Raw genomic sequence first — 13,325 nt, forward strand, 5'->3', positions numbered from 1 at the left:
CCATGGGCCTTTATATCTTTATTTATAGGTGATCACCAGCACTTTTTGAATTGTGTCCAGAAATGGACTGGTAGCCAGAAAGATTAGGGGAGCTCAGATCTCACCCAACCCAAACCTAATGCTTGCAAGCAGCCCTGAGTCAGTCTTGCGTGCAACCCATGGGATCCCAAAAAAATGTCTAATATATGTGGGCAAAGGTGTCTCTACAGTGGGACAAAATGAGGGCATTGGTAACGTAAACAAGATTTCTGCTCCCTAAAATGAAATTTCCCAAATAGCTAATATTGCAGAGTGAGACACTGAAAGTCAGTCAGACCTGGAACTCCTATTTGCAGTGCTCACATTCCCTTGATAATTGCCTGTCCCTATTCCTACATTTCTAAATGCTCAATTGAACATTCAAGTTACTGCTGTGCTAGAAATTTGTGGGCTGAAGCAAAATTTCATTTGAAAGGCAGAATTTGTATTTGGAGGGGGGCAGTGACCTCTTTTTTTCTTCCTATAATTACACTCCTGTACTAGGGAGTCCCAACAATTGTATTGGAATTTACTTCTAGGTCTGTCTATGTGTGTGTTTGTGTATATAATTATATTGAATGTGAGTATTTTAGTGTTTTAGAATCTCACATTCCACCTGAAGCGGTTCTGTTCCATAGAGTTACAATCACACAGGTCTGGAGAGCTCTGCTATTGCCAGTATGACAATCTCTGCATGCCTTCTGGTCCCATTCTACATCCATGGTGTGTGTGTAAGGAGGGACTGAACATACTGTAATTTTGTGGGGCAAAACAGCTGAAGAAATCCATCTGTGAGTTGGTAGTGGATCTCATTGAATTAGTGTCTCAAGTGTGACAAAGAAATATCCAGAGGACACATTCTGCACCAACGTATCGCTCCAAAACATTCATTATTGTACACTGGTAACCTGACTTCTTTCTTTGATGCTCCTCCCAAGACATTCCCTCCTTTCCCTAGTTTCTTTTTTCATATTTGTTCTCCTTGTTCCTTTCCTTCCTATCAGATTTAGCAGTTTTGGAGAAATCTAAGACTGTAGCAGGGACACAATGTAAACATTAGACAAAGGATCTTCTTATTGCCCTTAGAGGGAAAACATGTTTTTTCTTCCATATATTAATCCATCTTCTCCTAACTTTGTATTGCCATTAGTTCTTGCAAATAATAGCAAATATTTGTCATGAATAAATAAACCACTGAGATTTGAGGTTTCTGACAAGAGGTAAAGCTTTGGGGGGAACCTGTGTGTGTGGTGTCTGCATGCTATCATGTGTGCATATGTGCACCAATGTCTCTGTCCCTGCACATGCTATCAAATATCCACGGTCAGGTGGTGTGGATTTGATATGTAGCCAAAACAAGCAGTATTTAAAAAAAAAAAGAATTTAAAAATAGTCCTAAAAATGTAGTCCTAAGATTGAATGGACCAATTGAATCAATGGATTCAACTTTCATACAGTATAAGAGTTGAAATACCAAAATCCCATTAATTTAGCTGTACTACTCTAATTTGGCCAACTATTGGATTTAAGATCTGGAGAATATTATTTGTGTTCTAGAAATGAGTTACATTGTTAGGGAGGCATGAAAATGTTTGTATTTTGCAGATTTGGGTGCATGGCAAAACAAAACATCTTGGGGCGGGGAGAATTAAACCTCAAACAAACCAAAAGCCCTGACTCTTGCCTGTGATCATGAAATACAATTTCACAAACATTGATATTTACCACGGAGAAGCCATAGCAGGCTTTTCAACAGATTCTTGTATTGGTGACTGCTTTCCTCTTGCCTCCCCCCCCCCCCCCTTTCTTTCTTTCAGGCCCTGCTGCAAAAAAGAAGTATGTCAGTTATAACAACCTGGTTATCTAATCTGCTGCATTGGACAGAGTCATGGGGGGATGGAGATTTTCATCCATTCAGTCACCTAACCTCACGTTGGCCTGTTCCCAAAAGACTGCAGCGTATGCACTGCTGGAAGTGTTGAAAGGCCAGATAGTATTTCTGAAGGATCGAAGTATTCTGAACAGCTGCTCTATGAAAATTTCCTTAACTTATTCTTGGCTTAATAAGTCACTGGCACTGCCATTAGGCTGTGATGTTGGACCTTTTTCTTTGTATGGGAGGTATGATCTATGAGCTCCGACCTGTGAGTTTAGACCCAACTTCTCCTGGGTGAACTGCAGTTGGCAATGGTGACTTTCAAGGGGCTATTTTGTCTTTATATGTACTTCCAAACTGCAAGTTTTTGAACTTTCTGTACAGTTTGTGAGAGATTTTTGCATATTGCCATCTATGTTTCTGAGGTTTTCCCATTGGTTTCAAATGCACAGCATCATGCAAGCCCTGTTCTTTCTAACTTTGCCACATCAACAAACAAGGAAGAATCCCTGATTTTTTTTTAAAAGACGTTATGTACATGACTTGTATGATCATTACTGTACCACTTCAATTCATATATGTTATTTTTTTAATTAAAATAAAAGGGAGAAAAAGATACTGAAGACCAAAAACTGTGCTGACACAGCAAGCCCCTCACTCTGTTCCCACCCCTTTCCCACTTCCACCTCCATTTTCTGCCTTTCATAATTCTGATGGCAACAGAGAAAACAGAATGGATTGCTGAATTTTGATAGAGATCGTCTTGATATTTGGAATGCATGCCAGTAATGTATTTTACAGTACATGTTAATAATTTATGTTGAATATTTGTATTTGTGTTTCTATTTTGTTCTTTTCATTAAGGTATATAACTATTTTGCAATAATTTCAATAACTCTTATGGTATTTGGAAGAAAGAAAATGGCTTTTACATGTCTTGAGAAGTTTTTTTTTCTTTGTTGTAGCCCAACTATTGACTGACCAGTGTGATTTAAAAAAAAAAGAATTTTAAGGAAAAAAGCATGTATGTTTTATACTGTTTGTAATAAGTAATTTCGTTAATCTTGCTGCTTATGTGCCAATTTAGTGAGAACAATCTTTGCCGCAGAACTTCCCTCTTTCCATACTCTCAATCCTGTGATATTGTCCAAGAATGTATCAATAAAACATTTTGGTTAAATTTTCTTTATTTATTGTAACAACCTTTTTTATTTAGTTGGCATCCAACCTCACGGTTCAATTGTTATCAAGATGACAACAACAGCTGCTATTAGAACCATGGGATCATCGAATCATAAAGTTGAAAAAGACCACAAGGGCCATCTAATCCAACTCTCTGCCACAGGAAAACATGGGGCCCAAACAGACAGGCCAAAATAAAGCTGCTTTGGGTCACTTTGGAGGTATGCTGTTTAAATGATGCATGCATCCTAAGAGGCCGGACGCTGCGCCAAAGCCACGCTCAAGTCCTAAGGACTGGAGTGCAGCTTTGGTGTAGCTTCTGGCCTCTTAAGATGTGCGTGTCATTTAAACAGCATACCTCCAAAGTGACCCAAAGCAGCTTTATTTTGGCCTGTCTGTTCAGGCCCATAGTCTAAGCACTCTTGACAATTGGCCATCCAGCCTCTGCTTAAAACCTCCAAAGAAAGAGACACCACCAGACTCAGAGGCAATGTATTTCACTATCAAACAGCTCTCACCGTGAATAAGTTCCTCCTGATGTTTAGGTGGAACCTCTTTTCCAGAAAACAAGTTTGCTCCATTATCAATATGATAGGGTGTCACTGGTATGGTAGACACCCCCTAGTGCTGCCATTGCCATGACTAACGTAAACTAAACCTGAGCAAAATCTCAGCCAAAATCCTAGATCAGCTATTTAATAGGCTTAACTAAGTAATGTCTCCTAGCTTGATCCCTCACCCCCACAATCCTGCTTTACCAGACTGCAGCCACTGTGAGCAATGAAAGTGTGTTCTCCTGTCAATCAGAGTGCAATAGCATATGTCTATTACATATCCTGCAACTGATCTTCAGTGTAAGGAGGAACTGTGACAGAGATCCTACTTGATTGTTTCACCAGAGATCACTGGAAGACAAGGTGGAAATATCAGTGCACTGTGCCCCAATCAATAGGTGATCAGACCTCTTTTACTTGTAGTTGCTGCTGCCTGGTAAAGCAGGATTGGGAGACTTTTATGATCATGGTGCCATGATCACGAACATGTAGGGACTGTGAGTAGAATTCAGTTACAGATTTGTAACTCTATGTTACTTATATCCATAACTACCCGTGACTAACCTATCCATATTCTATGCATAACTGTGATAGCCTTCATCATTTGTCAATCCAATCTCTATTTTAAATCTATGGAAACAGTACAAAGGGACTAAGGCCTCTTTGGGCAATATAACAATCAGTTTTATTGTTGCACACAATTCTACACTACTGGATATCAAATGTGCTATATTCCAACAAATATATAAAGAATCTATATAAGTTTGACTCACTAAAGAGCCAATTAATTCTTTAAAGGTAATGGAGAAACTCTCCACAGAGCTGATGGTCCATATAGAGACACAAAATCATGCTGTAATCACAAGCACAGCCATTCAACAAGTAAATAAGATTTGAGCTGCAATGCAGAGAATTGTAAACATCTTTTATCCAGACCAATTCAGTGGTCTAATGCATGGATCCCACATTCAAGGTGTTTTATCCATAGAAGGGCTTGCCTCTCTAATAGAGATTATCCCTTGAGGTTAATTTATTGTGAGTGTGTGAGTGAAATCAATTATAGACAATAAGCCCAGCCCCTCTAACTGCCAAAATTGAGGGTAGAGAAATACTTTTATATACACAGACTCTAATGCCACCTATCAATACAAAGGCAACAGATAAACAGACTGTAAAATTACTGATGAATATATGCCTGAAGGGAATCTTGCCATTTGTTTGTACAAGACAAAATAAATTTGTTATGATACAACAAAGAGGAAGAAATTAAATCCACATTCAAGAACTGATGGCTACATCTTCTCAAGAGAAATAGAAGGTAGAGAAGACCTCCTGCTTGAACTTGCTAAAGGAAATTTAGGCGATATGTTTTGAAAACAGTAATAGAAAACACCATAGAGAATAAAGTATTGTGGCAAAATATAAATTATTTTATCATTTTAGTGATGACTATTTTTTTTTCCAAATCAAGGGGCATTTCTACTAACATTTAGCTTTATCATCTTGGTCATTTGAGGAATATCCACAAGATTGCCTATCTTGTGGCAATAATCCAATGCCACAAGATAGGCAATAAATACCTTGAAATTCTCTGTCAGTCAATAAATAAGATGACTCAATAGTGCCTGTTGGTATTATGTTGAAATTCATCTGGCTGAGAATAACCAGAAAGTGTTTACAAAGTTTGATTTTCAGATTTACTGATAACTCAAAACAGGTCATCTGCAGACACATCTATATTGCATTTCACTTGTTCATGTACAAAGTTGTGAACCATAGCAATTATTATTAGTAGTATTAATATTAGTATTATTTAAAAAATAAAATGATACTAAATGACCAAAAAATTAAACCAGATGAAAATATAAATCATTAAATACACATAAATACACACACACACACACCAGCACAACAATTAGAAAGATCCAGCACATTGCTTAGGTGAGATGGGCCTTATTTAATCAATCATCAAATGTCTGTTGGAATAAAAAAGTCTTTACCTGTTGGTGAAAAGAAACATCTTTTTTATTTCCTTATTATACTTCTATCTCACCTTGCTCCCAAAATGGGATCCAGTCTAACTTCTCCATGCAGGAAATTTCAGAGCCTCGGGGAAGCCACTGAGAAAGCCCTCTCCCATGTTCTTATGAGATGCACCCGTGAAGGTTGTGGGACAGACAGAAGGTCCTCCCCAGTAAATTTCAAAGCATGAACAGGTTTGTAAGGAAACATACAGTCCTTGAAATAACCTGGAACTCAAGATCAATACTTTGCATTGTGCCCAGAAATGGATGGGCAGCTAGTGAAGCTGTTGCAACAAAGGAATTGCATGTTCCCTGTAACCACTACCAGTTAGCAATGTGATTCCAGCTCTTTGCACCAGTTGAAATTTCCAAACACTCTTCAAAGGCAGCCACACATAGAGTACATTACAATAATCCAGCCAGGATGCAATTTAGGTATATGTCACTGTGGCCAAATCTGAAGTCTCAAGGAATGGGCACAGTTGACACACAAGAGTTAACTGTCCAAACTCAGAGTTACATCCAGGAGCACACCCAAACTGTTTCTTCAATAGGAATGTAACCTCATTCAGCACAGGTTGAATCTCTATTAGTATCACTCAAAGTAAATCAAATGTCAAAGTGAACAGGGAACATGCATTTCCTCTGCTTTTCTATTTCAAAAAGGAACTTGAAAGGGTTTCATTTGAAATACGTGTAAATAAGAGAGAGGGAGACGTAATTCAAACCTATTTCAAAAAGTACAGGAGAAAACCAAAGTTTGGCAAAGCAATTGGCATAAACTACCAATGATTTGTTGCCCAAAAATGCTTTTGCTGCAGTGAGTCGGATAATCACAGATACTGTAGATCAATTCTGTTACTATTTAAAGCAATTGTGTTTTTTACTAGCCTTAACTTACATGCTCCCTGTCTCTGATGAATACATCCCGCATAGTCTGGATGGACCATTGTTATTATCCTGTATTGAAGACTATTAGCTAAGACTACTATTAGTATTTTTTATAGACTCAAGGTAAGCAGTAAATCAACGTTTATCACGTTCACATAAGCACAGAAAAAATTGCATTGATTTTAATGGAAAACAAGCACAAGGTGCAGTTGTATGCCTTTGGATGTTTTCTCTTTGGATAACAGCAGAGTGCCTGAACAAAGAGCCACTGGGAATTTTGTCTGAGTAATTCTGAGTGGCAGAAAAATGAAGAACTGCTTCAACAGGTGGAAATTCAGTCCTATAGATTTCTGGTCAGAAAGATGCTAACTGCTTTCTCCCACACCCACCAAATGCTTTGTGTCCTATGGGAGGGGAAAAGAGGGCATATAAATTATTTGTTGCCATCATCATCAGTTGAAAATGGTGGTATAAAAACTGTATGGTACTTTAGGTGCACCTGTAAAGAATTAGAACATAATATGCCAAGCATAACTGGACTGAGAAAAAAATGTGGAATTATAGATGTGGCAATCCTAGGGAAAAACAGAATCATGGGGGGGGGGGGGGGGGAAAGACTATGGAAATATTAAGACCCACAAACTGAGATTCAGAACCTCTAGGGAAAGATAGCAACAGTTGTTTCAGAGGTGATAGATGCTCTGGTAGCAATTCCATATCGACTGAAAAAACATCTGAATGAAATCACTACAGGTAGGATCACAATTGCACCATTACAAAAAGTGACACTGTTTGGAGCTTGTGACATTATACATGACATTGCCTTACTGACTGCTAGATTCGTGGATAGAAACTGAATTATCGATGACCCAGAATTCCCATTGGTAACACCTGATAGACTGTGAAACCAATAATAATTGATAATTATTATCAATCATTTTTAATGATTGTGATGATAGTAGTAGTAGTTGGATTATAGACATGGCAATCCCAGGGTATAGCAGAATTGAAGACAAATTGTGAAATATCCAAATCTACAATTTGAGATTTAGTGATAGATGTTCTTGGAGAAATTCCAAATAGACTGACGAAACATCTGAATGAAACTGAAATAGCACAATTACATACAATAGCAGTACTTGCAACATCCCACATTATTTGACAATGCCTCTCGATTACCTAAGGTTTTGGATAGAATCCAAATAACTGATGGACCAAAACTACAATCTGTAACACCCTGACAGACTGTGAAACTGAGACCACCACAACCATCATCATCATCATAATCATATAAAGGATAGTAAAAGCACTATTACAAAAGTGACTCTGCTTGAAATGTGCACACATTATCTCACTGATTCCTAGATTTTTAGATAGAATCCAGATCACTGATAGTCCAAAACACCATTCAGTAACACCTAATAGACTCTGAATCTAAGAGATAATAATAACTATCAATTATTATTATCCATAACTAATTATACTGCCAAGACCTCCTCCCTCACTTTTTTGGATTCCTCAGAATCTTCAGTGCAGTTAAAAAAGCCTTTGCAGAAAGAACTATGCCCAAAATGTCTGTGCACCATAGATAAGCCATAGGTTGGGTGTGTGTTATTCATACTTAGTCTAGCTATCTGTGGAGAATAATGGCAGTGAAAACAAGCTAAAATTCACTATGTCATATTCAAAAAGGCCTCAAAGGGCCAAACAATAGGTCACATATGGGATGAAAAAAGTGGGACAATCAGTTGTTAAAAGTAAAGAGAGACAATTCATTTTGATTGCCTTTCCACCAGATGAGAAAGTGCACCTGCATATTACCTTCAGGCAATGCAGCAATATTTTGTGTCTAATTTGAAGATTAGGTTTCCATTTCAGCTCAGCAACTTGATAAATTATACTGATGAAGGTAATCAGCATCAAAAGAAAATGTGACAGCCTGAAGGCATTTGCCCACAACTGAAAAGCTAAGGATGAAAGCCCCCACACACCATATTTGACTGAAATCTTGACGTTGTTATTTTAAAGAATGAGGAAGAGAGGGCATTCAACCATAATTCAAAGAAAATGCCTGAGTGCAAGAAAGTTTCATAGGATGCCACTCAGACCTGTTGAAATTCCCTCATCTATACAACTACTAAAGCCTAAGTACCCTAAAGGCATCAGATCCTGTCTAATCTTGGAAGCTAAGCAGGGTTAGCTATGGTTGTTATTTGGGTGGAAGACTGCTAACAAATACCAGATGCTAAGGGCTGACGTAGGTATTTCTTGTAAAAAACAAACAAACTATGTAATTCATGGGTTCACCATAAATTGACAACCTCAGCAACTTCAAGGCACACACACACATATAAAGGTAAAGCAACCCTGTCCTGTTTTTCACATGGCCAACACAGATGTGATATTATTAAGAAAGAATATATGGAAAATAGCTATGATTCTAAACATCCATGCCAATTCACCTACAATTTGTGATACATTACCAGAACCAACATCATTGTTTTACATGATGATGCTGTTTCCAAGGGCTCCATGGCTTAGAAGGGGCCCTCCCTGATCTTACTAACCCTATCATTTTATTTTATTTATTTTATTTTACTGAGAACTAACATTTACAAAACAGTACACAAAAACATAAAGTATAAAAAACAGCACAACACAAAACAAAGATGACATAAAACAAGCAGAAAAAGAAAACACAAACATATATATGCAAAGGCTTACCCCATCATTACTGAACATCTACAGCTACCACTATCACAGTTACAGTGTGCTACAGCTTGCTGCTCCTGCCATTATTTACATGACAGCAAACTCTCATCCTACAAAACCACCCATTCAGCCCCTCTAAAAAGTTTCCCTACTGGATAGAGGTAGGTCCAACTGTGAATCACACTTGCCCATCACTTGTCTGCTCAGTATGCTAACCATTTGCCATGTTAGATCATTTTAACAGCTTGAGCAGATCTGCATTCAAACTGAGACCCACCATCTCACTGAAGTGACTGGAAGAGACTGTTGTGGACACAAGATTTTCACTGGAGATTTCATACCACACAGCATAGTTGAATGGTAGTGAACATCTTGGAAAACAAGCCATTAAGAAAATATATTTCAGTGGAGTAAGCATAATAAATATGAACAGTTTAAAAGCATGGAGCACATGAGTGCAACACCTGTAACTCCCCATTGGCTTTCAAATGTCATTTCAAGAGCAAACTGAAAAACAAAGGTAATTGGAGGGGAAGGTTAGGCAGGTTGTTTTGCTTTCTCTAAATGTGACATATATTGGAGAAACTGGTGCCCCTTTCTGCCATGTCTTAAGTATAAGATACAATAGAGGTAACCAGTCATGACATAGAAGAAGTATAATCATAGTGTTAAAGGTATAAGTAGTATAAATCAAGATATTTAACTTTATTATCAATCCAGTCCTACAAAACAAGAGTCACGGGACAAAAGATTTTTTTTTTAATTGTCCAGATTGTAATAACTCTAAGAGGTTTTTGTTGGGGGGGGGGGTGTTTCTGGGTTTAGATAAATTAGATATGTTGTGGTCAGTTTATTCTAAAACACAAAGATTTATTTATATTGGATTATGGGGTTTGTTCCATTTCATTTCTACATACTTTTGCAATATTTTTTTTTAAAAAGTGGCTCCAAAATTTGCTTGCATCTTTGCACATTTTTTTAAACTCTACATATTTTGTACATATTTTCTTTCATAGAATCATAGACTCATTTAGTTGGAAGAGCAAATGGGTCATTTCATCCAATTCCCTTACATGCAAGAATATTCTACTGAAGAACTCATGAAAGATGGCCATCCAACATCTGTTTAAAGAAGAAAAACCAACCATCCTCTAACACAGTGTATTTCATTGCTAAACAGCTATTCCTCTAAGAAATGTCTTCCTAATGTTTAGGTAGGGTTTTTTATTTTATTTTATTTCATTTTGAATCCTTGGAGTCATGGCTTAGAATGCACCTACACTGTAGAAATAATACAGTTTGATGCCACTTTAAGTGCTGTAGCTTCATCCTGGGATTTTGTAGTTTTACAGGTTTTTAGCCTTCTTTGCCAAAGAGTGCTGGCACCTAACAAAGGCCCAATTTAGACAGGCATTTGTGGCGCCCCCATCACGTGGGGTTGGCCAAGGATGCACCATTCATATTGGCCTCACCCCTAGCACATGACGGGGGTGTCAAAATGGCTGCGCCCTGTACACACGGCCACCGCCATTTTGATGTGATGGACATGTAGCGTCTGCACGTCGCATCACGCTTGCGACATCACGAGTGTGCCATTTGTGCACTTGGGTGTCGCAAGCACAACGCAAAAAGAACCCGCTTTTTGCGGGTTCTTTTTCCACCGCCAGGAAGCCTCGCTGTTTGGCAGCTGAGGCTTCCCACCGTTGGAAATAGAAGCAGCGGCAGACCACCCTTTTTGAGTGGCCTGTATCCCACCAAAAGTACAAATCTCAGGATTTTGTAGGATGGAGCCATGACATTTAGCGGTATCAAATTGCATTAATTCTACAGTGTAAATCTCTCCTAGTCTCTAGAGCAGCAGAAAACAAGTTTGTTTCAGAAAATATCTTCAAATATTGTATGGATAAACAAAATTTACAGTAAGCAGACAATAAGAATCTTAATCAATGGCCGTAAAACGAAATCAATAGATGTTAAAAAGGGAACCCAACAGGGATGTCCCCTATCACCATTTTATTTATAATTTTGATGGATCTATTATTAAGGAAAATAAAGGAAAATGAAAATATTTTAGGAATAAAAATAAAGAAGGAACAGTACAAAGTGTGCACGTTTGCGGATGACATAGCTGTAATCTTAGAAGATCCTATCAAAAGTGTTCCAATATTACTATAATTATTAAAAGATTTTGAATAGATCTCTGGATTAAAATTAAATATTGAGAAAACAAATGTCGTTACAAAAAATATGATAAGGGAAAAAGAAAATGAATTTGAAAAGATAACAAGTTTAAAGACCACAATTTGGGTATTATGATAACAAACAAGAATTCTGATTTAATTAAAAAATAATTACAATAAGAAATGGAAAGAAATCGAAGGATTTACAAAAATGGAAAGAACTGAAATTATCTTTGTTGGGCCGTATTGCGGCTATTAAAATGTATGTAATTCCTAAAATTTTATTTGTATTTCAAGCACTCCCAATAATCAGCAAAGACAAAATATTCCACGATTGGCAGAAAAAAGTGAGCAGAATTCATATGGATAGGTAAAAACCAAGAATAAAACAAGCACATCTATTTGATAACGTAGAAAGAGGAGGTTTTGCAGTTCCCAACATTAAACTATATTTTGAAGCAAGTGCTCTATTGTGGCTGACAGATTGGCTGAATCTTGAAAATAAAAAACTACTGAAATTAGAAGGACATGATTTATGATTTGGGTTCCATGCATATCTATATTATGATAAAACAAAAGTCCACCAGGGGTTCAAAAACCATTACATCAGAGCATCAATTTTCAGAATACTAAATATAAGAGATGGATCTGTATGTATGCACCCTTATGGCTCTCCTCCCATGAAGCGTTATTTGATCCTTTGAAAAATCTTTTAGATAAACAGAAATGGATGACTTATGAAGATATACTAGTAAGGAAAAAAGATGGTTTAGCCTTAAAAACTTTGGAACAATTGAGGGAGGAGGGACATAATTGTAATTGGTTTTTGTATTATCAGATTGATTCTAAATTCAAATAATAATAATAATAATAATAATAATAATAATAATAAATTTTATTTATAGACCGCTATTCCGCAATGATCATAGTGGTGTACAGAACAAAAATGCAATACAATACAATCTCTCTCCCTCAAGAAGGCGGCTGAAGGGAGGTCTTTCTTCTTCCAGGCAGGCCTGGTGGAGCTAGCCTGCCTCTCTCTCCCTCAAGATGGAGGATGAAGGGAGGGCTTGTCTTCTTCCAGGCAGGCCTGGTGGAGCTAGCCTGCCTTTCTCTCCCTCAAGATGGAGGATGAAGGGAGGGCTTGTCTTCTTCCAGGCAGGCCTGGTGGAGCTAAAATAAAAGAACCCTAGGAATTGTAGAAAAAATGACAGAACTAGAGAAAACTATGTTAAAAGGGAAATCGCGTGTACTATCGGCTATATATAAGAAACTGTTAGAATATTGGTTGGAAAAGGAAATTATTAAAGACAATATGATAAGATGGGCGATAGATTGTAAAAAAGCATTAGAACGATCACAATGGGAAAAGGCTTGGAAAGTAAGACTAAAATATTCTACCTGTCAAGATATAAGAGAAAACTATTATAAGATCATCTACCGATGACATCTGTCACCAGATAAATTGGTTAAAATATATGGAAATGGTCAAAATTGCTGTTGGAAATGCAAAAATGAAAAGGGAACCTTCTTCCATATTTCGTGGCAGTGTGAGGAAGCTAAGAGATTTTGGTTAATGATTAGAAATGTAATACAAGAAATTATTAAGGTAAAATTAAGTCTACAACCAGAGATCCTTTTGTTAAATATGATTTCTGATGAAATTGAGAAAAGCCATGGTAGAATAATCTTTTACATGTTGACCGCAGCAAGATTAGTATATGAGAGATACTGGAAAATAAGTAAAGAAGTTGGAAAGAAAGAATGGGTACTAAAATTATTGGACTTAATGGAAATGGACTTAGCATAAAAAAAATGGAAGACAGAGGAAAGGTTCAACAACATTTAGTAAAGGAAGGGAAGGGAGGTAACAAAGAAAGAGAAGATT

The 13,325-nt window shown here is 37.2% G+C and overlaps 1 protein-coding gene across 1 annotated transcript in view; it reads left to right on the top strand.

Annotated features, from left to right (window-relative positions):
• GRM7 (glutamate metabotropic receptor 7) overlaps positions 1–3,079 on the top strand; it is a 513,800-nt gene extending 510,721 nt beyond the window's left edge. The window contains 1 exon segment of the mRNA XM_042453709.1: positions 1,836–3,079. Within this exon segment, the coding sequence (XP_042309643.1) occupies positions 1,836–1,885 (50 nt within the window). The 3' untranslated portion in view covers positions 1,886–3,079.
• Positions 3,080–13,325: the final 10,246 nt, after the last annotated feature.

This window comes from Sceloporus undulatus, chromosome 2 (genome assembly GCF_019175285.1).
Source record: "Sceloporus undulatus isolate JIND9_A2432 ecotype Alabama chromosome 2, SceUnd_v1.1, whole genome shotgun sequence".
NCBI lineage: Eukaryota > Metazoa > Chordata > Lepidosauria > Squamata > Phrynosomatidae > Sceloporus > Sceloporus undulatus.